The 27,785-nt window shown below is 37.7% G+C and overlaps 1 protein-coding gene across 2 annotated transcripts; it reads right to left on the bottom strand.

The window, feature by feature from the left end:
- Nucleotides 1-42: 42 nt before the first annotated feature.
- Nucleotides 43-27,350, bottom strand: TMEM181 (transmembrane protein 181). Of its 2 annotated transcripts, none has more exons than XM_017739633.1 (17): nucleotides 26,969-27,350; nucleotides 23,056-23,159; nucleotides 18,088-18,143; nucleotides 16,767-16,857; nucleotides 16,097-16,215; nucleotides 14,915-15,031; nucleotides 12,939-13,019; nucleotides 11,830-11,929; nucleotides 11,017-11,147; nucleotides 10,320-10,411; nucleotides 9,210-9,267; nucleotides 8,426-8,528; nucleotides 8,278-8,329; nucleotides 7,606-7,688; nucleotides 6,403-6,492; nucleotides 4,766-4,832; nucleotides 43-3,870 (listed from the first exon to the last, which is right to left on the bottom strand). In XM_017739633.1, the coding sequence occupies exons 2-17, from the start codon at nucleotides 23,147-23,149 to the stop codon at nucleotides 3,792-3,794; spliced, it is 1,413 nt and encodes a 470-aa protein (XP_017595122.1). In that variant the 5' UTR covers nucleotides 23,150-23,159; nucleotides 26,969-27,350; the 3' UTR covers nucleotides 43-3,791. The 2 variants fall into 2 exon arrangements, with proteins under 2 accessions (XP_017595122.1, XP_017595120.1); XM_017739631.1 differs by lacking the exon at nucleotides 26,969-27,350 and adding an exon at nucleotides 23,581-23,734.
- Between the last annotated feature and the right edge of the window lie 435 nt (nucleotides 27,351-27,785).

Genomic DNA, 27,785 nt, shown 5'->3' with positions numbered 1-27,785 from the left:
AAGTAAAATTCAGTAGAAGGAAAATAAACCTAGGATACAATATAAAGATATAAAACTTTATTATGAACATATTTAACAATGATTATGCACATAAAGTGTTCCAAGAAACTTCCTTGAAGTAAAATACTCAGTTTTCCTTCATATTCCACATTAGCATGAAGTTTTACAACATAAATGGATAATTTGCTCTTATTAGCACAACTTACAGATACACAGAATATTTAACATGTCCTCATGCACACTTTCTCAAAGCAGCATTTTATTACAGCTTCTCATTAAACAGAGCATTTATCTTACACATTTTTATACCATTTTGGTACACAATTTTTCCATATTTTCATTTTACATATTTACAAACTCCTAAAAAAATTTTTACAGTGATGCAGAAGTTATTACTGGCATAAGCAAAAGGAAATGGGTGGGGAAATTAGGTGACTATGGATAAAATGTTGTTGTCATTTGGCTCAGAGAAAAACAAAAGTCTTTCCTAGCTGGAACCATTCTCCCCAGTACTGGTACCACAGATCCAATGCACTAGCTGTTTCTCACTGGTGTTAAGCCTTAGGCTTCCTCTTTGCCAGTCCTAGGAAAGTTTTCCACCAATTTCAACACCAACTGTGTTTGTAAAGCAAGTACTACAGAAAGTAGTTGCTGTGACTGGACTGTGCTCAATTACTGATTTCTTAAAAGTCCCTTGCAATCATTGTGTACATGGAAGTCTTGCAGTTACTTGATGTATGATGTCTCCTTTAGAGCAGGACCACTGTATGCTGTGGGGCCTTTTCGTGTACTTGTCTTGTTCTGTACAGTTGCAGTAGTGATGGAAATAACTACTTTAGCAGAAATAAAAGGAAAGCCAGGCTAGCTTCCTAAACAGATTTCTTCTGTTTGACCCTTAGACTTCAATACTTTACTCAGAAGTGAATTTATGCCACCTACTCCTCAGCTGTTTACAATCCATATTGGAATATTCTTCAAATACTGTCTCTGCTTTTCAATCATGGAAATAAGAGGAGTCTTGCTAGCAAAACTAGTTCCTCACCTGCTTCACTGCTTCTGTCATCTTACTGTATATTGAATTTGATGCAACAGTGATTCAACCAAGCTACCATAACACTGTAGCACTTCCAAAATAGAAGGCTATTTTGCATGGCAAACCTTGCTTAAATATAATCTCTAAAAATGACCACAGAAAGTTATTTTCTCACTATTTTCATAGTAAGATACTTACTTTAAGTACACATTTCCCATTCTTGGCTTTTCTATTTCCACTTCAAATGTAGTTACATAGTGAAGTTTATTCAAACAAAACAGCAAGAGAAATGGGTTGAAAACAGCTTAGAAAAAATAATCTCCAAGTTAGATTAAAAATAAGCTTTTTAGTCAATGAAATCCCAAAGCATAGCACTGTTTCAGAGTTAACCGTAACAACCAGTTAACAACCAGACTGTGATAAGAAACGTAAGTGTACTTTGCACACTGGTCAAATTTTATCTCTTCATAACAATTTAGGAGAGAATTGAACAATATCAGAGGAAAAATATCTGAGTATATAAGAATCGTGTAAGTATCAGTTTTTGAAAACCTACTTCTTGTACGCACTGTTACTGCAATGGAACTTGAAAGGATTTGGCTTATGTAAACAGTGCCAAGTTGGTTCCCAAGTCTAACTCTGCACATTCAAATAGGGAGAGTTATCTCAGGAATAGTAAAAATGAGAATGGACTCTACAATTTTAGGATACAGAACATCTCCCATACCCTATGAAAAGAATGTAAAAAGTTCTGAGGATACATTTTACTAGAGTTCACTGGAAAGAAAATCACTACTAACTTGGAATACTTCTTTAATGTTTTCCTGTATGTTCTTCTAAAGTAATATCAATTAAGAAGTTAAAGGGATAAACCTTCTCTTCCTCCCCAGCAATGTCCTTGCTTTAGCCATAGAACAGTGCTTTGGCTTCTAACAAAGAAATGATCCCTGGCACAAAAAGGTTTCAGATACTCTCCTAAAATTTCACAGCTCTACATAATTTTAGAAAGTTTTCCTTCTCTCTCTCTCACACACACACTGTCTCAAGACAGATCTTTATCAGAGCACTGATTTAGTCTGAACTATTCTACGACAGTAAGGGCACAACCACATAAAGCAGCTCCTTTGGTCCTCTCTGAGTTGCTGCCTTGTGAAGTCTCCCCTTCATGATCTTGAACAGCCACCAAGAGGTTATCGCAATGGGCACAGTCTAGAGCAATCGTTGCATTAAAGCACAACGAATCTCCTTTTTCTCGAGTATGATTCAGCAAGTCTAGCAGGATTTCATTGCACCATTCTGCTTAAACTACTTTAATGATGAGCACAATTCCCTAGTGCAACCCAGCACCATATTGTAGTAGATTAACAGTGCTTTTGAGAGTCTTCTACAGCAGCAGGGCAGAGAAATTTTACAAGAGTAAATCTCTGTTACAGATACATGAAAAAAGGAGATACTTTTAGAAAAGTATCTGAAAACAAAAGTAGTTACAAACAAATATCTTAAATAAAGAACTGAACAATGGTGTAGGAGAAAAACAACTTCTAAGTGGAGAAGCAGCAGCATTGTACAAGGAATACTTAATTCCCATATAACTTTGTCCCAGCACAGGCTGGAATACAGATAATCACAAAATGTGCTAGTGAAAGTTCCCATCATACAGGTGGTGACTGGTATGACAAAGAAGCTGAACTGTGCATAGAACAAGTTCACAAGCTGACTCTCAGGCACGTTCAATACATGAGCAACCACAATTGTTCCTAGCATGTAGAGAGTAACTATCTATTAATACAACTTAAGGGAAAATTCATGTAGAAAAAAGAACTCTAAAAATGAAATGTTTGGAAATTTGAAATTGTAATTCCTTAGAAAACTTTCATACTCTATTCTCTGCAAGTAACAATCTCCTCCAGCATACAAGACCAGTAAGAAGCCAGTATTGGCTTCCTTCTGAGATTTGTTGTTGCTGAAATACTTCCATTTGAAAGGGCTGTTTAAAAAAACCAGTAGAGACACTTCTGCTGTGGCAGTAAAGCATGTCATGAAACATATATTGTACAAATAATTTCGCACCACTGAGACTTTTTTGGCTCACTACAACTTGACTATTTGCCCATATCTTGCACTTATAAATCCAGTAAACTTACTGAAATGTATTTTTAAAATGGCCTTAAATCTATATCACTTATTTGAAGGAAGAATAGAAAGCTTGTGTCTTCTTGCACTGATTTAAAAAAAAAAAAAAAAAAAGACCACTTCATTCCCTGCCTCCAGCTCAAAAGGTTAAGGTAGAAAATTGAAAGGGAAATGAGGCACTTCATACCGCAGTGGACAGTATACAAAACAGCTAATGCAAATACCACAGATGAATGGCAGTATGCTGTACATCACCCTAAAGAGAAAAAAAAAAAAAGAAAAAACCAAAACCAAGCAGCAAGGAAGCAATTTGAAACTCAGTATATACTCTGTGAGACTTTTAAATGGAAATAGATGAAGATTTTAGTCCACAGACATCCTGCTATCAGGCATTTTTTAAGACATGTAAAAATTTTGGTTTCTTCAGTTTTCAACACAAGCATTACAGCATTTGTTTTCTCAGTTTTATCCTTGTAAACAGAAACAGAAGCAGGATGTCCTTCCTGGGAGTTGGTGTTCGGATGACAGCAGACTGTAAGGAAGCCAAGGAAGTTGTCCATCTAGGAAAACTTCAGAATTGGCTGAATTCCAGATGAACAAGTCTGTCTAAATTGAAACTATTCAATCAATCACTGTCTGACTCTTCTTTATATTTGGCTCTAATAGCTTGGCCGTTCTGAAGGGGCATCTCTTCATAGTCACTCCTATGAAACAGACACATGTTGAAACTTTTGAACATGGTGTTCAGATAGAAGTTGAAATAAACAGTAAAGTTCTAAACTACATTGAGGCATCAAATTGTTACTTGGGTAAGAAGCTGGTATCTGTTTTTCTTCCTTATGGGAGCTGTGAACAACATACGATTTTTCTCCAGAGGACAATGCGTAATAGAAGTTATTCCAGTGAAAGCCGTTTTTCACATGGATTTGCACAGAAGCAAGCTGGCACTACCACTACTCATCTAAGTAACCAAAGGCAAGCTATCCCAGCATGGACTTGTTCAGGTTAGTGCAGTGTTGGTCCCATCCTCACTGTTCCAGTCACTTCAGCATCTTTGGTAAGAGGTGAAAACATCATGGGTGTGTTTCACTGTCTAGCACAGAGACATTGGGTTGGGATGGGTTTCAAGTGCTACTATAATTCTCGTATTACACAAAAGCACACAAATCAAGGAAGTTTTGCTAGACTCGATTATTCATAACTCAGTAAGTGCTGGAGACTTAAGAAGCACCACTCTCCTTCCCTGAAGCATTTACATGTGAGCTGCCTCTTTGCTAATTCCATCTGACTCCTGCTGTCCTTCCCAGTGTAAAAAGGAAGCCCTTTCCTTTCACAGCTCTTGCTGCTTTCACTCCATGACCTACCAGCATCATAATACTTTCTTACCTGTCTGTATTAGTGCCACGGCACTCCCTTTCAGAAACCAAAAAGAAGAAAAAACATGCATTCTCATTGTATTTCTGTCTCAGAAAAGGCTACATTTCTATTCTTCAGGCAGAAAACTTTCACTAACAAACCCTTCACTTAATTAATATGTCAAAGAGTATTACAAAAATAACACACCAAAAGTAACTCTCCATAGGTATTTTATAATCTTACCCATAAATCACATCATCATCTGAATCATTCAGCATAGAAAAAGCAGGATTGTCTTTCAACTGTGATTCTGGAAAATACAAATATGGGTTAATTTAGTGCATTAAATATGTGACTGTAGTTCTAACTCAACACTGTAGCAACAGACACAACAACTTCCAAGGCAGTCACAACCACAGTTCAACAACACTGTATCCAAATAGGAATTCTCTCCTTTAAATTCTCTACCCTTCAGCCACAGAATTATAGTGCTCTTAAGAGTTAAGGAGACAACATAATTATCTCATTTTTAGACAGATATTCTCCATGTTGGGTAAGTTCATTTCCTCCCCTGTGCAATTTCTTGTGTCATATTTCAACCTGCACATAAATTGATTATTCTTAATCGAAATTTCATATATATTTAAAAAGCACAGCCTTCTTGGTTATTTCTAAGCTACAAATATAGTAGACCAAAGTTGGAATCCCTTGACTGCAAGTCAGTGATTATCCAGTTATTTTCTAACCTTGTAAGAGATGAAGGAAGGACTTGTACCTTTATGGTGAGATGAAAAGAAACATGTACTTTCCAATTGCTGTTTATGACAATTCCCTCTAGCTTAAGGCCTTTATTTCTTGCATAATCTATGCTGCTTAGCTGCAGTTCATAGTTACATGCAAGTAGAATCCAATCTAGCAATTTGCCATAGCATCTTTTTCCTGGCAGCCTTTTACCTTCTGCTGTCTATGAATAAGTATTTCTGTAACCCAGCAGACGGTTTTCAACTTTATCTGCATGCAGCCAGTTCTTTTTCCATTCTGGATGGAAAAATAGCATTTTCCTGAAACAATTCTGTCCATCTCAACTCTAATAAGTTTAGAGAAAGGACCAGCTCCACTATTTAGTGCCTTCCCCCTGCAGGCTCTCAGCATACAAGATATGATTGGACAGGCTGCTAGATAATCTCATCTAGCATCCTTTCCCATGAAAGGCTGGGCCACAGCATCTTTCCAGGTCTCTTCCAACCTGGGCTCTTCTATGGTTCTGTATTTTGAACAGAACGCTTAAAGCAGAGAATGTACTCAGTACAAATATTTATTTTAAAGATCTTTATCTGTTAGAGAGGGAAATGCTTTATAATCATCATGTAAGTCAGACTGTATCCTCTACATAGGAATCTAAAACCAGAAGCGACACTCAATCCTTTATCTCCCTTTATATGGGCCCTGTGCAGCCCACCCCACAGCAAGTTCTCCAAAATTCTTCCCATATTAGAGATCAGTTTCACTCCTACTTTTCCAACAGCACGTTACTGATTTCAGAGTCCAGTTTGCCAGCATGCCAATGTATTAACTTTTGTTAGAAAGAAGTAAAAATGAAGTGATGTTGTTCCTTAAGGGCTCTCTGTGAGTCACTTCAAAGGTGACTCAAAGCATTACAGGCAAACATCATACTGGCTAATCAGTTGATTACATTTTATGTGTTCCTTCATATTTCCAATACTAATTTGCTCAGGAGCAGTGAATGCAGCTTCTGCTTATGTTAACCCAAAGCAAACCGGAACAGTAATGAGACAACCAAAATACAAAGACATTGCACTGCATCTGCTAATATGGCAGCTCTTGTCACCCACATTTGCCAGACAATGACTCACACTTACCATACAGTGCATTCTTGGAGGGAGAATACACGAAGGCTAATGTGTAGAGATAAAAGTTCAATAAACCGTAAAATGATAAGAATTCTGCTGGTAGTAAGTGTCAAGGATATTGCTCAGGATATATGTATAGTTCCATACATATTAACTTTGGAAACAAGACCCAACCCATACACAGGCTGTTTCAATGGAAAGAATGTTTACCTTACTGAGAGCATGAATGGCTAAACAAAACTGCATGTTTTAAATTCAGCGACAACTAATCTACTCAAGCTATTTCAAGGTAAAGCTCCCACTGAAAACAGAGCTTTAACACAAGTAACATCAAGTACAGTCTGCTCTTGAGCAGTGGAGTGCATGATCAAATAGCTCTTCTTTCAATGCTGAAAGAAAGCAGAGTAAGTTGGGTGTTCAGGTGGGTTTAGTTTGGTTCATTTTTTAAAAAGTTCTTCCTTAGCACAGTGATGAAGGAGGAAGGAGAAAGGACTACAGGTGGATAGAACTCTGAAGATGGTTTCTTGCCACTGTTTTGGGTAAATACTAAAGGTTTTACATATTGTTTTCTCCTACCTCCCAATTCATACCTAAGCTGATCAGTAGCCAGACCAGCTGCAGTCACACAAGCACTCTCAGAAAGTAGAATGAATTAGGATCTCAAGGTTCATGGCCAGGAATACAGGTCATAATCCTGTTGTCAACAGACATCAGAAATAGTCTCTCCCAAGGCACTTAAATTATCTGTTGTGACCTGTATCACATGTAGACTTGGACCAATACACAAATGCATTTTCAGTGGCTTCAAAACTATTAATTTCTCCTATTTTAGTATGCTCCATGACAACTGGTAAATATAGAGCAAACAACTAAGGCAGCAAATACAGCCAAATTTGCCATAATATCTCATTAAAATTAGTTAGATTTGCACCAGGCATGCATATCTAAGTCTTCATTCCTCTTGGAGAGTATCACAACCAGTTGTGATGCATTGTGTCCATAGTGGACACACTAGACTGAGACTGTCTAGATTATAACCTTTATGAAGAGCCATTACAAAATGCTGACAGGAAATCTCAAACAAAACAGACTCAACTTCAAGAGTCCACCTAGAAGTCAAAGGTCACAGTCCTAGGTACATCATTTTAAAGTACCTTCTGCATGACAACAGATTAACATTCCCACTTGAGCAGTATCACAACACAAGGATATAATTCTGATAATGAGTTGACAGCTCAGCAACAAAGTTGTCCTGTAGAACTTGTGCTCCAAAGCGTAGGTACAGTATAACAATGCTGTGGGGAAAAAAATAAAGCATATAGGTGTACTGTGTCCTTAGGCTGCAAAATTGAAACAGTAGGTTGATAGAAGAGTGTATGAGAGAATAAGTATGTTAATATGCTGACCATTTATTTTAAGATACATTTGCTTTGCTAGGTCTAAATTAAGAATGATTCTTTTGTGATTAAAAGTTAGTACTCAGCTGAGAAAAGAGGAAATCCTTAGATTTCATCCATTACAGACAATCCAATAGTCAACAGCTATTTGAAATAACAGCTTGGTGTGGGGAAAACAGATATTAACAGTAATGTAAGAAATTAACTTTTAACTTCTGCTTTGACTAAGTGAAGCCTACAAAACTCCAGAAGAGCTCTGCCAAGTGACCTTCTAAATCTTGTGCACGGCCATGGTAATCGAAATAATATAAAGTTAGCTCAAAAAGCCTCAAGGGTTAAAAAATTAGGAAATGCTTGCCATCACAGTAATATCAAAAGGCATTCTTCAGTTTCACTGACTATTTTATTAGCAACAAAATGTATTCAAAGCCCTGAAAAAAGGTTAGAAAAGTTACAGTACTGACAAATGTACTTTGAAAAGCCTTACCTAATGACAAGCACTACAAAGGTTAATGCAGTCAAGAATTTTAACCTGAGATCTGAAAAAGATTAAGAAAAGTTGTTATCAGTTAATTTACACCTACATCTAGGAGAAGCAAGCCAGTTTGGGAAGAATCAAAAGAAATATTCCTTACCAACATACGGCATGTTTCGTAGTTCTGAGCATGCCCTCACTATCAGGAACAAAAGGTAGAGAATGTATGTGGTTGCCACCACAAGGAAGAAGATTTTCATTCCCTGTAAGAAAAGTGTTAGGTTTTATTATTTAATAAGATTTCATCTATTCCTTCTTCCATCAATAGAAATCATTAGTCACCAAAAGCACAACACAGAATGGTCCATTTATGCAGGGAAAGTAGGCTCATGAAACAAGGATGGTAATACAGTCAGGTAGGTTTTGGGCAATGTAAAGAAAGGAAACTTAATAGAAGCCAGATTTTGTTAACTGAGTTCAGAGTTGGCTGAATCTCAATAATTTTCTAAAAACACAGCTCCCAAGAACAATACAAGGACCCATGTACATCAAATTTTCCTTTAAAACAAGAAAGTCTGAAATTTACTAGGGTAGGGGACCTTGGCAGGAGTTAAGATGTACAAAACTGACTTAATAACAGACTTAATTTTTTTTCTTTCAATCCAAACAGGCAGTTTAGTCAGTTTAGTCTGTGACTAAACTTGTGGTGTTTAGTCTCCAGATCTGCAAGACAATTTACTTTTCTCAATGGGATGGATCTCAATATGGTCTATGCATGATCTAATGCAAAAACAAAAGTAATCTAGTCAGAGTAAGACCATCTGACCAGCACATCTAACACATCTAAATTGTGTTATAGATTTTTATAGAAGAACAAACCCCATTTCCTTGTATTGCCTAACTGCACCTGACAATTGGACAGCAAGAAGACGTTTTTTACTTACCTGGAAATTACCTGTGTCAACCCTGTATTGATATGTAGGATCATGTACTTCATTCACGCTAGAAGAGATTCAAAATTAAAAGGGGGTACATGCACAATTCCAGACAATGTTAAAAAGACATACTGACCAAGAAACCCACTCACAAAGAAAAGGTTTAAGGTTACTATGCAGAGTTTATAACAAAAGGGTGTGGCTGTATAAGTTGGTGCAATGCCATTAAGTCCAATGGAGTCACGACAATTTACTATATATAGCAAACTAAAATTGAAGAAATATGGAGGATTTAAATTGTGATCATGTCCAATGTCCCCACTTGTTTCTTAGAAAATGTGTGTCTTGTAAATTCCAACAAACCTTCAGGATTCCTACAAGTCTTCAGGATTCAGTGTTTACATTTTATCCTTAGGAAACTGCAGCATGAGACCTTCCCTCATAGCAATTTTACTAACAGCATGAGCATTTCCTGCAACTGCACTGCTTTCAACAAGGTACAATGGCAAGGAGAAGGTTAGAAGGTATCTCCCTTCTGAGAGGTAAAATAAGAGGCAAACACTTGAGACTAAAACAGGATAGAAACAACAAATGTACTAAAATGGATGAAGTTTTCTGGGTGGGGAAGAGTGACACCTTTATGTTGACACAACAAATTGGAAAAAAAGGAGAACCACTAAACCAAGCAAAAGAACAGAGTTTTGAGTAAAGACAGCAGAGCTTGAGCCATGTCAGTACCAGCTGAGCAGGTATAATAGTCCAGAAAGTCTGGTCAAACTATGTCATAGTTAAGTACAGACAAACTGTTGCTTCAGCTACTAAAATTTAAATAAATTGAGACATAGCACTGGAGTGATTCTTGTAGGGAGCCACAACATATTGACAAAGTAGTGATTTCTAGATCGCACTCAGATTTATGAAATTATTTACTACTAGCTTGTCCATGGAGAACTGTTTTCAATCAGTCACAATTTGCAGAACAGGAAGAGGTAAGAATTTGAACTCTGTTCCTGTATCACAATCAGAGCATTAACAAATAGATACCACTAGGTATACACAATCTTCTCATTCTTGAACACTCTCAGCTCATACTTGTGCACTACATTTTAAATTACTTACGTTTGCCATATTCCCAGTGTAACAGAGGCCAGCCACAACAGTCCAACAATAAAGAATTTGGGCAGATAGAAAGTTAAGCACTTCCTTTCCCCCTGTTAGGAAAACAATAGTGTGGTGAAGGTGTGAACCCACATTTGAGATTTTATTCATTCTTGACAGAATAAAGTAACTATCATCTTTGTGTCACTCAACATGAACTGGATTAAGAGATTAATCTTCTGTATTTTTATCCTGCACAAGTGACTAGAGAAGACATTATATTGCATCATCATTTGTGTTCATAAGATGAAGTAGAGTTGGAGCATCCTATTTATAAGGTCCCACATATTTCACTGATAATGTAAATACACGAATAGGCTCCAGAATTCCTATTTCTCTTACACAGTATTTTAAAGTAGTTTAAAAAACCAATCAACTACAACATACAACATCAAAACTCTTCAAGCAAGAACAAAGCATAATGGTATCATAATTCTGATGACTGTCCCGTCTGTTTCATTTAGGCTTGGCAGACTCAAAATAATCTACTTCACCATAAATCATTAACTCCAAAGCTTCATATGTCACATTGTATTTTAGGAATAAAATAAATGTCTGTTTTGTAAGAATTTGGTTTCACTTTTGTTACCTTTTGAGAGAACTGAACAAAACAAGTCCTGTCTCCTCGCTAAGTAGAAGACAGTGTTGTATCCCTTACCTGTACTCTTATACCATGGTAGACACAAAGCCAGAACAACAACAATGCACACAGAAACAGTGACTGGAATAGATCATCCAGCATTCCAGGAAACCAGCTGTTCACCAGAAAAGAAAGGGGGAAAAATGGATCTGTAACAAAAAAAGGGGAAAAAAAAAAGAAGAAGTCAAACAGAGAGGAAAAAAGCTTTCATTATGAAAAGTTAAGCAGAATCTATCTACAGCAGAACAAAAAACCCCTAGATTTTTCAAATTACACGACTAACTGAAACTGAAGTTTCAGCAGCAACCCGCTCTGCTGTAGAAACTCAAATGGTTGCCAGCATTTCTAGAAGATGTCAGGTTTTATTAGATTTTCTACTAAACCGCTGTTAAAGGTGATGACCTAAAAATTACCATACGATGACTAAGATGCAAATATTCTTTTGGTACTGACAGAAAGTGCTAGAATTTGATGTGTTTTACTGGACTAAAAGTAGCCTCCATTTTTAACTAAAGTGTGAGTATCTAAAAAATGAAGAAGACAGCAGACAAACAGAAACTGAAAGGTTCAGTATGGTAGGCACCTATTCCAATCACGGCTTTAAACAAATAGCTGACATTCATGTGACTGAGAAGAACAAAATCCACCTACTCCTTATGCCCTTGAATTTGCTACACTTGGAAAGGGTTTGTTTTTTAAATTTAGTTTTCTGAAGCCATACAAACAGCTGCTTATAAGTTCAAGGAGAAATTTCATTTTGCCTTCTCTTTCTTTTTTTTTCTACTTCTTTTTTAAAAAGGAGGCTTTCTAGAAATTCCAGGATACGAGTACCGTTGTAAAGTAGCAATAGAGGAAGTAGGATGGACATCCATTTCTGTTCAATACCCCAGTCTCTCATGGAGAATTTCCGCAGGGAATGTGCAAACAGACACTATAAAACAACAACAACAATTTATAAGGAAGGCATACAGCCTTCAATGGTTTAACCAGAGCTAAGAGAGAGCACAGCACATTGCAAAGGCTACTTCATGAGGTCTTTGCCACTGAGAACACTGTAAAACAGGAGCCAGGTCTCCTCGTTTCTACTTAAAGTTTGCTTGCTGACCCCAATGCAAATTACTTAATTCCTCAAGCAAACTAAGAAGTAAACCAACCAGTACATGAAAATCAACATTATGGGGAAAAAAAAATGTTGCCTCATTACTGGTCACATACTATCAACAACTTCCACTTGAATTCACTTTTTACAAAGCAGACTGCATTTTATATTCAGTTACCTCCTGAGCAACATCATCTATGTGCGAAAAATGCTATGCAAGTGTGCAGGACTTTGATGTCCCTACTCTGGAAATTCTGGATTTTAGATTTTATGTTGGTTTTTTTTTTTTTCCAAACACTTATTCTCCAGGAGGCAAGACAGGTTAGAAAGGATACATCATCTAAATCATAGCATAATTTAGGTTGTAAGGGACCACTGGAGGTCACCTGGCCCATCTTCACATGCAAGGCAGTGATAATTTTAATGTTAGATCAAGGTCATATTCAACTGAGTTTTGCTCATTTTCAGAGACAAAGAGCCCATACTCTGGCCATCCTATTCCAAAGTCTGAACCTACCTACACTGCAAAGAAAAAAAAAACTTTTCTTTAGCATCTCATCACAATTTCCTTTGTCTAAGCAGAATTTTTTTTCTGTTTAATCCAAAACCAGAGTTTAGAAAAACAAGTTTTCCCATTTATCCTATTTTCTTAATGTCCCTTCAATACCACTTGTAAAAACATAATAGCAGCAACTATGAAATACGTTAAGTGTTTCAGAAATGTTTTTACAGCCATTCAGTGATATGTTAACTTTGCTGCCTGGGGTTAAATTACTAAACACAGCACTGCAGAGCAGCTGCCTCCATACTAAACTCCAGAAAAGCTGAAACAAAATCTTACCGTGACCATAAAAGTAAGAACTACAAAAACAAATCGGAACCATATTTCCACTTGTGAAAAAGTTGGATTATAGGTCTTCCACTACAAGAAAACAGAAGAGCCCAATGAATGGTATTTTGACAGACTACATACGACATCAATAATTAGCGCTTTATGCAGATACTGAAAAGTTCTGTGGCTTTTCAAAATTTAAAGGTACAACCAAATTCCACTATGTCACCAGGGAAAGATAAATTTGTACTCACAGGACTATCTGATAAAAAAATAAGCAAAGCAGCCTAATGGCAGTGCTTCTCTTTTATCTTGCCACTTCATAACATACTCGGTGCTGTCATATGTTAAAGCACTCTCAGGACAAAAAGGATAGTCTTCACTGATTTCAGTTGCACTTTCAATCAAATGAATTGAATGTCAATAAATGAGTAAATCCAGTGTGTTCTTCTGTACTACCAAGGTCAATGCATAAATTGATTATGAAGAGGTCAAAAAGGTACAGGGGTACTTCTGTAAGGGGTTTGTTTTCTTAAAGCTTCCTCACTTGTCTCAGAAGTTAAAGAAAGGATAACTTATTACAAACACAGAAATCTTCACATGGGTTAAGGGGGAAAGACTCCTTCTTCTACTGTAATTATTAGAAGGGCATAAATATTAATTATAACATGTCAGTTTGCATAAACTCTGCTCTGTTGACAATTTATCTCATACCTGGCATGCTTCTGAAGCCATTTTTGAAATGTAAACTCCCTGGCACAATATATGCTCTGCTCATATGAACAAGAAGCTTTACCTTTCAATGTATTAAATCTGTCAACCTCTTTCTTGTCTTTTTAAACTGTAAATGTAGAATGAAAATTATATGTAGAGAAACCTATTATGCAAAAGGCAATCCATTGATTTCAACTGAGATCACCATAAACAACTGTAATAATGAAATAAATATGACAATGTTAGTTGCTGCGGGAAAGTTTGGGTTGGGGTGGTTTTGGGGTTACACACAGGGCTGCCTTAAAGGCAGCCTGCAAAGCAAGATAATAAACTGTACAACTACAAATGCCCCAACACTTTGTTCTGTTTGAAATCTGGCACTAAATAAAGAGTTTGTGAGCTTAGGGGTTTTTTCCCCCCTAGAGCTTATTTTTAATTATGTGCTTTATGCATTAGAATATTAAAAATATTAATATTTAGAAAGTTAATTCAGTATATTAAAAATATTTTTCCTTTACAGTAAGATTTTTGGTTGCAACCTGCTCTCACACACTGAATGCTATATACCATAGTAACCTGTGTTATAAACTTAGTTCAGTTCCCTCTTCTCCCAATGCAAATGTTTGTAAATTTCTTCCTGGAGTCAATCAATACACATGATATAAGTGTTTTATAAGCAATCTTTAGCACTATGAACTGAGATAGTTATTCCACTGGAGGTCATTTTAGTGAGTTATTTTAGTAACCTGCTTGTGTTAGCTGAAAAAAAATAAAAATTCTCTTCCTCATAAGCACAGCACCCCCCAAAAAAATCTCTTCATTTTTCTTTGACTTTGTTAAACCTTTCCAGCCCACACTTTCATGAAGTCTGGAAAATTTTGATAATTCTGATATACCTCCTGGAGAGGCTGAAAAAAATACCATCCTTCAGACAGGCAACATCTCTATAACCAAATGCAGAAAATTGGATTTCTAATCTAGCTTGCCTATTGTAAAAAGTATCTCCCAGCATTCAGACTAAATTTATGTTACAGAAAACAGCAGTAGTAGTTCTGAGAGAAAAATTTTTCCTTACAGAGTTTAAAAAATTGGTCTAGACCCTTATCAACAGTAAATGCTATAACAGCTCTGACATGAGTAGTGACAGAAAAAATAATTATGGTACATTTTTTTATTTATCTTCAAAAATCTGATACTTCTTTGTTACAGATAAAGCACACTTCTACGGCATTAAAGAGACTTCTTTTACTAGTACAAAGCTTTATACTTACTGTGAAAGTAATATTCTGGATGGTGTACGTTAACTTTAGATCTTCAAAGCTAACAAATACGTTGTACTGAGTGTAGTTCAGGTAGCCCAGATGAGCAACAATGATTTCACTGCATTTCTGTGAACACACACAGAGAATAGTACATAGAAGGCTTCAAATTATTCCAGAACATGCGCTCTTCGTACAGGTTGGAGAATTTGTTTCTAAATGGTTCAATATTGATGATATTTATTATATAGCTCACCAATCTCAATCAGTCTGATCAGGACTTTCTTGAAAGATACCAGAGAGAGCAGAAGATACTGATAAAGTCAGTCAGGTGGATCAATGACTGAACAATAAACAGGGCCAGCTTTTCACTTAAGCTGGTGAAAGCAACTGCTTTCAGCACCAGGATGGATCTGAATAACTCTGTCGGGTCAAGCTGAAGAGATGGGGCTATCCTGTACTAACTCATTTTTTAAAGTTAATAAGAGAAAAGATAAAAGCCAAGTATATTGCTCTCTTGGCTGTGTAATTAAACCTAATGGAGCACTAGTAATTAATTTCTGCAAATTTCATTGATATGTGCATATATCTATATAAAAATAAAACACTTGACTTACTATATATGCTTATCATAAAAAACTTCAGCTATGGCCTTCCTCAAGGATTTGCATCTGGAGAAGCTGGATTGGATGTCTTTAATCTTAAAAATTTCAGTGCAAATTACATTAGAATATCCAAACATTCTTTCACAGTGACAAAAAAATTTAGCTTTTTCAGAACACAGTAGCCAGCTGATTTCAAGCAGACTCTGCAAGGTGTTGGAGAAGAATTTTTCTCTCCTCTGGAAGCTCACAGCCAATCTTCTGCTACAAAATTCCTTTCTTCAGTACTGCTAAATCTGTTTAGTGACTGAACAGGACCCACTGATTTACTGGCAAAGAGCAACTCTAACAAGAAAAAGGGGTCTTTAACAGGCAGTAGACAGAAGTCACAGAAGTAAACAGAAAAGTGATGGACAGGCAGCTGTCTTGTCAGCATCACTGCCCACATTGCCACTACAAATAAAACTGTCCTGTAGACTTTTTCCTGAGACGTGTTTAACAGACACATTCTTCTTATTTGCAGTGTAAGTAGCATGCACACAGATTTAAAGAAAATGCAGTACACCAGAGCTTTTTTTAAGCAAGTACATACTTGCGCACAACTGAGTAATCTTGTCCGATTATGAACCTGGTTGTTAACATATGGTGTGCTTCCATCCTTCACCACTCCCAGTACTTTGACTGTCACAGTCACATTCTTCTTGAGGGATACTGGAATTAAAACAGAAAACATTAATCTATTGCTACATGCAGAAATGAAATCTCACATAGAGTTCCAAAATCATTTAAAATACATATGCTATCCAAATACTACTCAGACTTACTCAGTTATACATTACTGGAGTAGGGGTATTTTTATATATAGGCAGTAAGTCACAAGCCCTTTACTGAATCTTGACAGATTAACAATTACTAATACAGTATTTCTCACATATATACAGGGAAGCTTTATTGAAAAATCAGTATCATTACAATCTACACACTTAATTCCCCCCAAAATGAAGAAAGAAATACACATATTATTTAGATACTACTGTTTTCACAGAAATAACAACTTTTCCCCAACTCCTGTTGCTTCCAATTCAATCAGTGCTGTCCATGTCTTTACCAAGGGAGGGGGGTGAAGTGGAAGAAAAGCATATCAGAGGAAAAACCCACCAACCACAGCCAGAAAGCAACAGGATCGTGCGTAACAGATGAAATTAAAGATACAATAGACAGGTTGCTATAGCAATTTCCTGAGAATTAGGTAGGAGTCTCACCATCGTGCTGGTCCAACTCAACTACGCAGGTCAGCCACAGCTGCTGGTTGTAAGTTGACAGTGGTGGCGAACTTAAATTAAATGGCTTCAGCTGTAAAAAACCCCACAAAGTTAGCACCAGCCTTTACACTGTTACATGACATAGCTGTAGTTACAACGATGAAAGGCATGTCAATCATGTTTGTGAGAATGTTTTTGAGAAGAGATTTATATGTGCTACTCCATGGACAGTGTGATAAGCAGCTGACATAGAAGTCTTACAGAGAAGTAGTTTAAACAGCACATTTATTTTGCACAGCACTGCAGTAAGGAAAGGTATGACTACCTAAAGCCCATCAAAGCAGCAGCAATAAAACAGGAATTCAGATATGAAAAACAAAATCCTGAGGCCTAGCCTGAATATAAGAAATAATTTTAGCACTTTACTTCAAAAATCAGATTTGTGGGCCTTCATCTGCTACACAGTTTTAAACTTGTTCAACTATAATTACAAAAAAGCCCTGTTTTCCACTAGGTTTTCTAAAAATCCCACATTCAGTTCAAAAGAATGCAAGATATCATTAAAGATAAAACCTACATGCAAGAAAGACTTCTCTAATTTGAAATCAAGATGTATTTTAAAAAAAATAAAATCCACCCACAGTACTGTATCAATCCAAACATATAGAGGTGACTAATAGGTTAAAAAAATGTCCCAGAGTATTTAAAAAAAATCCACAACAAAACCTTTTTAGTGCTTTCACAAAAAATACTTTAGATACTAAGTTGATAGTGAAGAGCCAGACAAACAAAAATGCAAGAACTGAGAACCAAAATATGAAAGCATTTAAGAACATGTGAATTTTCCTGTTAGAAAGCCAGATCCCGTATCTTGGTCACATGATAGTGAACAAATAACAAGAGAAAGAAGTATTTCTTTACAGATGATAGAACGGGAAATCACAAGAGAGACATCATTAGTTGCCACTGAGTGTATTGTTTTTCAATGCATGTTCTCAATTTCTGTTTCTGAACTCCCTACAAGAATCTCCAACATTAATTCACCAGGGAAAAACTCATGCATTTCTTTATCAGAAACTGCCTAGTGCAGAAACATCCTAGAATTCTCCACCTGACCTGCTCGCAACAGGAAGAGACCAGAAACTGCTGCTGGGCTACTCATGAGGTAACACAGTGGTAGTACAGTATTACATGTTCAGCTTCAAACTGGAAAGCACCACTAAGACATTTAGAATAACTGGAGGAAAGGAGGGAAATGTTTAACATTACTAACATTAAATACAGCCATTCATATAATCCAACAGTATTTATTAACTCTTACCTTTAGGCTGTTATTTAAGTCAGTTCTTGCTACAGAAGTTTCAATTACATTAGGACCTTTACAATATATAAGAAGGAAGAGAGAAAATAATATTGAAGTATACATATTACTGATAAATAATGATGTAAATACAGGCTTTCAAAAGACTGTACAAAATACCTCCCTGCAAAGCAAGTAAACAGTATTCCACTTTTCAGATGTTTCGGATAAAGGGTAAAGCGCTTGGATATTTCAATATAATTTATAAATCTGACCTGCATGTTCCTTTAAGCATCTCTGCCATAGTATTTCTAGGAATGATTAAATTGGAAGTAAATTATAAATCAAGAACTCCATGTCAGAAGCCCTGAACGTGTACTCTAAACTACTACAACAAACCACACAATATTTATATACATATATCCCAAGGTTTTTATGGGAGTGCAGTCATGAAAGCACTCAGCTACAGAAAAAGCTACCTAAGCACCGGTGGTTCTGTTGTTACAGCAACTCAGAGGTCAACAAGGACTGCAGAAAACACCTGAAAAAACTGCACGTTAAATAGCAGTACAAATTTTCCATGGCCAAACTGTTACCGCTACCTGGCTTACACGGAGCACAGTGTCCGTAATGCGCTGCACTCAAGGCTCAGGTACCAGGGCAAATGCATCCCATTGTATTTGGTGCATGATGCTAAAGCCTTTTTAAGTACATGTAGTACTTGCCTATACAATCACAGTAACAGCACTTTCTGACTAATGATGGATTTTCATTGCATTGGTCTGTTTAAGCCAAGGTATCACATGTTTGTTTAGCAACAATTCTCAATTTACTCAGATTGGCCCCCTCCTTTTCTACAGAAAACTGGGCTATCATATATTATGTGTATCATCACATCAATAAAGAAAACTGCATGGAAGCTGTATAAGCAATTTCTCCTGCAGCAGACAATCTATTTAATAAATAATTTCATGTCCAATTGTAGTCAGAGATGCTCAGCTCGTTATCAGAGCTTTTCTGCAACCACTCCTCCAATCACTCTGGATATGGACACACACACACACTTAGCATGTACTGACCAACACATCCACTCACACCCTACTGTATGCAGTAAAGGGGAAGCAATAAAACCATAATTTATGTTAGAAGAGACATACAGAGGACATCTAGTTCACACCCTTGTTTAATTTGATCAGGTTGCTGAGGGCCATGTCCAGTGAAGTCTCTAACATCTTTAAGGACAGAGACTCCCACAACCTGTCTGGGAAACCTGTTCCAGTATTTAACCACCATTATAGTGAGAAAAATTTCCTAATATCTAACTGGAATTTCTTGTGTTCCAGCTTGTGTTGCCTTTCCCCCTATCATCATGCACCTCTGAGGAAAGCCCCATCTTGTGTGTATCCCCTGATAAGGTGGTTCCAGACGGCGGTCCAATTTCCTTTTTGATATGCAGGAGCATGCGGTACTGAGGAGAAGAACGCACACGTTTTTATGTACACAAAACATGAAAGGACTAAACCAGGAAAGTGACAGGGAAGAGTAGGCAAAGATCTGTGACTATACAGCAGGTTGTGAACACACAGAGATGATGTATAGCAGGATAACTGCATGGAAGCTGTATAAGCAATTTCTCCTGACACGAGCAGGACATAAACACCTGTATTTGGGCCAGTAAGATCCCTCTGTCCAAATGGTCTCTCCCTGTATATATTTGGTCTGGTAATTTAACGGAATTTATTAATCCTCAAAATATGCTCTTTCAATCACAAACTCAGTATTACAAAAATTATGCAAGAAAAGCAGTTTCTCACAAAAACCAAATACTTCAAAGTCACTACGGAGAAACAATGGAAAAGAAGGAAGTTTATAAATGAGCAACATGGGATCACTGTGCAAGAAGTATTTTAGGTTAGCTGTCATGAGAGCTCTAAACGTGCAGCACTGCTTGGGCTCCTGCAACCGCTCTAATAACAATATTAACCATCTTACAGACTTAAAAGGAAAAATTAAGAATTTCAGCCATCACAGACAGAATTTCATATTAGACTTGCAGTGCAACATCACCAACAGCCACCCCCTATAAAATCAGTTCTGTATCATTGAACTTTTCAGTTCTCAAGTACATATAAACCAGATTTTTGAAAGGCATTTTTTGTTTTAAAAAGCATAATTGAGTTTCAGTAGGTGTTCACAGTTGGTGAGCCATCACGTCAGTAATTAAGTCTTGATAAAACAAATAGAATTAGCCTTTTTTAAGGTTGTTTTTTTTTTTTTAATCGGAAGATAGGAACCAATACTGGAACAGAGAAATCACAGCCAAATTTTTAAGGACAACAACCAAGCAAATAATGAAGTTCTAGTGCTATAACTGCTACTTCTCCAGCAAATGATACATAAAAGCTTTTTAAAGCAACTGACCAAAATGATGCTGTGGCTGTATTACTAATAAATGAAGACTACTTTAAATAGTTATTGTTTTTCTTTTAGTCTTGCTCACTTAACAGAATCACAGACAAAGGCAAAGAACCACCCTGAGGTGATGAACTGCACAGCTACAGAAAATGAGTTCTGCACCTTGGATTTCCTTTGCACTTGTCTCACCCCAAAGATAACACAGACCCATTGGGAAAAGGGAAAGAAAGTGAGTGCAACTTGGAAAAAAGACCAAACAAGTCTGTCTGTCTTGGGTTACAAGAACTGTCTTTATTTCTCAGATGAAAAGCAAGATTTCTGCCAGGCTTCCCGAACTACAAGTAGAGATGTAGAGTGTGGTCAGTGGCATATTCAGGTAGCACAGAAAATATGGGGGTATCTCCCACACTTGCATTTACTTAGCGGGTTTGGTGAACTTTTCTCAGACTGTACCCTTTAATGAGGGAGCATTCTGTTGTTAGGGCCTCTCCTTCTATTCACAGGAAGCAAGCAGCTGTCAAGAAAAGCCACGAGGAATATCACAGTAATTGTTCTGTGAGTCTCCTCCCAAGGTAAACAGCATTCTTTTAAAAATATTTAAGTTATAATGAATTATGTCAGCCAAACTATCCAGCAGACCAATCTTACAAGGAAGAGAATCCCACAGCCATGCCAGGTCAGGTTCTGCTACTGATTAAGAACAAAACACTCAGTTTTGTCTTCCAGGAGCATTGCTTTTTGCCTAGTCTTACATAAAACACCTTTCTTTAATTTCTTGCAGCCTGGCAGTATAAGTACACAACTACAAATATGGTTCAATTTTAAAGCCAAATAGCCAAATTACACTAAAGTAAATAATTCCTTTTTTCCCCTTTATCATTCATATAAAATGTGCTTTTGCAAATGTGTTTATGCAGTATTTTAGGGGCCAAATAATGCCCTTCAGCATCCTTCAGCAAGTCACAGGAATATCAGCAGTTAACCTTTATGAACTGAAAGCATATTTAGGCCTTCGGCTGCTATAATAAATCAAACAGCAGGAAAGAAGGTTTTATTTCACAGACAAATTTTATTATTTAAGGCTATTATGAAAAATCTATTCCCTACAAGGCACAGATGGGCACAAAAAGCCTGAACAGCTGTCTCCAATTAATCTGCCCTTCTTTCCAAGGCTGGCAGGACTGGATGGCTCCCAGGCCTGGGCAGCCCTTCTCCCTCTAAAGGAGGTGAAGGACAGGGCAGAGGTAGAGACAACCCAACAGACAGGTCAAAAAGTGTCAGAGAGCGGCACAGGAGAACACACTGGACATGCTGGGTGATGTGGAAGTCAGCAGCAAATCGGGGAAGAAGATAACAACCTAAAGTAATTCTTATATAGGGAGTGGGTTGCTTACTGACTAGTGATGCCTGAGATGGCCACCTAAAAACAGAGACTAGACAAGAATAAGGGAACAAAGGTACTTATTTGAAGGGCCTTCAAAGGCACACCTCGGGCAGTCAAAAGGCTCCACCCAAGATGGATCCTGAGTCACGAGTTCTTCACACTTTTGTAAGTTTGGTCCATTTGCATATCAGGATCAATTTTCCAATTACAACTTCAGTTAATGATGTAATTTCCCCAAGTTTACTCCCCTTCTTACAACGTTGGTTCACACATTTTGGGCCTAGGACAATCTGGGTGTCCTTGGAAAGCAAGCTTGGAGAGGCTTGTTATGTCTAACCAGCATGAGAGAACCGTAGCTAGCAGCCACAAGAAACTTCAGAGTTACACACTAGGCAGTATGGATTTGAAAAATATAAAAATTAAAACCTAAGGAATCACTAGCAGTCCCTCCCTTCCCCTCTACCTGTCTGTCATTTCTGTATTGATAAAGCTCTCCTGACAGCACAATATTAGTATATTTAACACTGCCATGGCAGCACACTGACTTATTTTTCAAGAATGTTTTAGCCCTGGAAAAGCCCTCTGGCATGAAATAAAGAGGGCTCCCTTGCTTTTCAACTCCCTAGTGATACTGCGTCTTTGTTGACCAGACTACCACAAATCTCTCTGATCTCCAGGAAAAGCACCCAGGCACTAACTGCTTAGCCTCCCAGGTCACATCAGGACTCTTCCAAAGATCTTCGAAACCAGAGACCTAAGCTCACACATTTAACAAGTGAAGTTCGTATTTTTACACTAAAATATTTTGTATTTCTGTGGCATTTATCACCCAAACATTTAGAAGGCTTTACGAACAGTTATCAGTGTCCTCACAGGAAATTACGTACTAGCACCACCACTTTACAGACAGAAATACAAAGAATTAATGTAGCAGTCTGCTGAAAAATTATGTTACAATGAAGCTGTTTTGTTTCATTTTACTGACTCTCCCCTGCAAAGCAGTTGCAAATGCTAAGTCTTTGTAGGTAGTACTCCCATGAAAAAGTGAGATGGAAGAAACACTTCCCTGTCCCTTGCTCAGACATCTCAGGAGCAGTAAGCTCATTAGCACTTAAATACATCCATAAATACCAACAGGTTTAGACAAAATGTAGGAGAACTGTAATCTTTTAAAAAGAGAACATCCTTACCTGCTATTCCTATGAAGACTGTCAGACCAAAACAAATAAAGAATACTACAAAGACCAGAACAAAATGCCTTTTGGACAGTGTATACAATCGCATCGGGGCCAGCCTACAGGAAGCAAAAGAACCACAGAATTAGTGTCAGTCATATTTCTAAAGGGTCAGAAAATAGACCCCATTCATTCTTCAACAAAGAAAATTAAACCAAACTCTGAGGTAACATGTAACACTAAGAAAAATAATATTAATGCTGCTTCATAGAGCAAGGATAACAACACGAATTATTAAACATATATATGTGCACACGTATCTGTGCTCCACAATGTATGAATTTTGCCCATTCTTTTTATGCTAGGGTTTTCTATTGTCCTAAGACTTGAGCAATAGAAAACATTTGTTAGAGGGAGAAAAAGTTGTGGTTTTGTTATTTCGTACATAATTAAATAAAATAATTTAAACATCCAAGACACTATGTCTCTTGCAATGACAGCTTAATTTAAAGGGACAGACATCACTAAGAACCCAGTTACCTGCACAGGATCTTGAAGAGCTGTCTATACCCCATAAATATACTTCACCCCTGCAGGATCATCCCTAACAAGGAGTAGGGCAGAACTCCAGATCTGCTAGATGTGCATGCTCAGGCTTTGAATTCTTGTCTGAGCTCCACCAAAGCTTGGGAAATAGAAACCTGAACTTAAGTTTACTATTGGACACCTAAAATACAAATACACATACAAACAATGTCATCTCTTGCACTATGCTTTGGTGGTTATCATTAGGTTAAAGACAAAATGGAAGGGGGGGGAGGGCAGGGTGTATTCAAAATACCAACTGCATTCCCTGGAGAACAGGTAACTTCCAGTTCTGTTAGCCTAAGGGAAATATGATCAAATAATTAATCCTAGATAAGGTATCCCTCCTGTATCTTCCTTTTTGTTAAACACATAATTCAAAAAATTCTTGAGTTACACCAGAACTGAGCCACTATATACCTGGCTTTCTACTGCTGTTCCAGTAGGTATGATCACAGGAATCTGTACAGTTTACATGGGAAAGCTGTAGGACTGGGGGGCTGATGGGGTGTATGAGCACCATGGCAAGAAATGAAACTGTAAGACTTCAATGACAGTGCTCCCTTTTAGCTTGGAATAAAACAACTTCTTTTTGCCAGCTGAATGGTGCTCTTACTGGTTCACCACATTAGCAAAGAATTGCAGAAAAGGTGGTGAAATTCTTCCCATAAGCCCAGCCTGAGCCCTGGGACCAGGTACCACATGCTGCATGCATGGCAGCCCTTAAAAGCAAAGCAAACAATTCACTTTAAACCAGTACAAGCCTTTGTTTTCTTTGAGAATCACTACATTCTCTCCAAATGAAGCACTAGCAAAAAAAAAAAAAAATTACATTATTCCTTCACTGTAAAGTTTGAGAGATCCAAATCTTAATTTATTAACACACGAAGGAGGTGGGAAAGGGGGGAAACCCCACAGAAGTAATGAGAACTGCAAGCAAGTAACTGCAAATGTTACGAGTCTGCACAAACTGGCCGTGCAGAACTCCAGGCAGAGCACCTGCAAAATACTTGCCATACATCTTTACACACAGCAGAAACTCTGCATCAGTCTAGATGTCAGAACAGCTGATTTTACAGCCAAAAAAGCCAAATCATACATGAAACTACCAAGTAATTACCACAGAAGCAGCGTCAGATCTCCGTCAGAGATCATTGCACAGAAGCCTCACAGACAAATATGATTTCGACTTTTAAAAACACCAATTAAGACAGGCATTTCAAACCAGAACTTGTCTGCACAACTTTAGCAGGGATATAACTGCAGTCTTTTTCTTAAATCAATATCTTAAAACCCCAGCCTTCATTCCTTTAAACCATGTGAAAGCTATTAAATCCGTACTAGTACAAAAATAACTAACTAAGGTGCATTGTTCTACCAGCTCCAGGGCTCCTTCAGTTCCACAGATGACCTGTTTACCAAAGTACACCAAGTATGGGATACTATCTTAAGATACCTAAGTATTAATCTTAACAAGAAAATCCTTGATTATAAAAACAGTACATAAAATGTTGACACGCCTAAATTAACTATAAGAGTTCAGGTGGATACCACATGCTTCATGGCAGAGCACATACTGAGGATCTCACAACACAGGGAAGTCCATGGGTCGAGCATAGCTGACAACTGGAAGAGTATCATGTTTGCAGTAAAGCATAACATGTAAGCTGTTCAGAACAGCACAAGTATATTTGGACATCCACTTGACAGCTACAGACTGATGTAGGATACTTCTGACTTGCTGTGCATGCTCTTGGTTCTTTTGATAAGTTTCCTAATTTCAAAGTTTTTGCAGACACTTCAAAATGCATGATGTAAACATGAAAAGCAGCTCCCTCTCCACACTCCTTACAGGACAGTCACCAGTTCCCCACCCAGCCAACAGAGTATTACAACCACTGGCAATTAGCACCTTGATTTACTCATAAGCCAGAGTATGTGTGCTTGTGAGCTTTTGAAGAAACGTGTTCCAGACACTGGCTCATTCTTTATTCCAGCTGCTCTCCGGATGGTGCAACACCTGGCAGTCAGAATGGGTAGGTGTACACCTACCTACCAACAGGGATGCTGGTACCTAACACAGACTGGAGACACAGAGAGGAGGGACATACCCTGTGTTTTCCTTTCATTCATACCTGTACTCCTCAAGTCTCACTTAAGCCACCGACTAAATGTGCTGCTTTAGAGGTCAGTAAGGCAACATGGACACTTTTATTAACAGCAAATGTAAGAACTCAGCCAAATCTTAACTACATTTCTCAAGAGGGCAAACAACAATTTATAGCATTTTTATCACGCTTCGTTGCCCCTCGCCGCAGTCGCAGAACTTTCTTGTGTAGATTTAAGTGTCTTGTTGCACCTATCACCAGCTGACATACAAAGCAGATAAAATCACCTTCCCATAAGTTCATTGTTTAACACCTGCCTTTGGGAAAGAGATTATATAAAGTTTATGAATATACATAAGTGCAAGTTGGTGATCCCCCACTGACAGCTTCTTTCTTACATTTGAATGGCCCAATAAAGCATGAAATGTTGGAAACACATTTATGAGAAAATTTCAAAAGGTTCCTCCCTCTGGAAGCACCTGTTCAAACAAGTAAAGAACTGTGCTTTGCTTTACCAGCAGAAGATGCTTTAATCAGCCCAACCACAGCAGTCAAACGCTCAGGACTAGCCATCCAAGTGTCTGCAGCTCTTTCAGGCAGCTTTTACCACCTATACTCAACTTTATCCTAATTCAGAGCTGTTTATAATTAACTTATGCCTGAAACTGACTGCAAAAGAGGAAAAAGCACAAAGATACAAACAAAGAAATGTTATACTTAGACATCTCAAATAGCAGTCAATAAAAACTAAACTGCACTAGTGCAACCCGTGACAGAGTGAAATTTGGAAATGCACACTCATAACAACTGCACTCTTTCAGTAGCCATTCATACATGAGATGTAAAGGTGAGTTACATCTTGCTCTTGGAGTAAAGTTTTGTCTCAAAAGGTTTAGCAAAATGTTTCTCAGGATATTCCTCATCTTCAAATCACTTCTCATGACTGTACAACAAAGTCTTTAATGAAGACCATCATGAAAAACAGACCCTGTTATACAATAGTTTTCACTTAAGACTGACTTTAAAGAAGAGAAAGCTGTGGCAAAACTGAGATTAAGCAGTAGGTAGGCACAGTTGATATTAAAATCAGAAATAACTCGCTTTTATGCACAGCAGTTTTTCTAAAATCCTAGCCTCAACATCTCTGCCTCCAACTGCTCTTCTCTATTTTAGGCTCACTCGCAAATAGAACCATCAAACCCACTTTGATTTGAATGATTACGTATGCTACCTACGTTCACAGTACTGGGGTCTATCCATACACCCTGCACTTGCTCATGGTTTAAAGACATTGCTTGCTTCGGTGTCCCTCAGAAGACCTTGAATTTCTTCTTGCAGATGTATTCCACAACGGTTAATAGCTAATGAGGCAGCACATGACTACATAAAAAGAGGCATAAAATTAACATTGTCAGCACTATACAGAACTGCTATATGACAACTGACAGATAACCATGGCCATGCTTTACCTTTATATGTATGCACGGGGTGGGTTTGGCTTTTTTTTTTTTTTTTAGTTCCAGTTTGTTGTATTCATTTAAGTCTGAAAAATTAGTCACGGCTATGGCTCTATCCATGCAAAGAGATATCCGGGAAAACAAGTTTTTCTTTTTCTTTTAACAAACAATCTGAGAGTGGACATACCGGGGGTGGGGGGAGGTTTTTTTCTCCATAGGAAAGGGAAACTTACAGGGTTCCTCTAAAGAAAAGGGCAGTCACCACTCGGGCTTCTGAGTGGCGAACCACAGCCTCAGAAACATTCACTTAACCCTCAGCGGGCTGATTTCCTTAACGAGGATAACGTGTATAAACTGAAATTACATTCAGATTGCCCAAAGAGACTGGGGAGTCTCTCTCCCTGGAGATATTCAAGACCTGTCTGGACACAATCCTGTGCCTTATGCTCTGGGACTGACTCTGCTTGAGCAGGCAGGTTGGACCAGACGGCCAGTGACTGTGGTCCCTTCCAGCTTTGCCCATTCTGTGATTCTGTGAATGACAACACTCAGCTCCTCCCTCCGAGGACGGAGTTTCTTCACCCGGACCCGGACC

This window comes from Corvus brachyrhynchos, unplaced genomic scaffold (genome assembly GCF_000691975.1).
Source record: "Corvus brachyrhynchos isolate BGI_N302 unplaced genomic scaffold, ASM69197v1 scaffold14, whole genome shotgun sequence".
Classification (NCBI taxonomy): domain Eukaryota; kingdom Metazoa; phylum Chordata; class Aves; order Passeriformes; family Corvidae; genus Corvus; species Corvus brachyrhynchos.
This window is presented reverse-complemented; position numbering and strand designations above follow the sequence as displayed.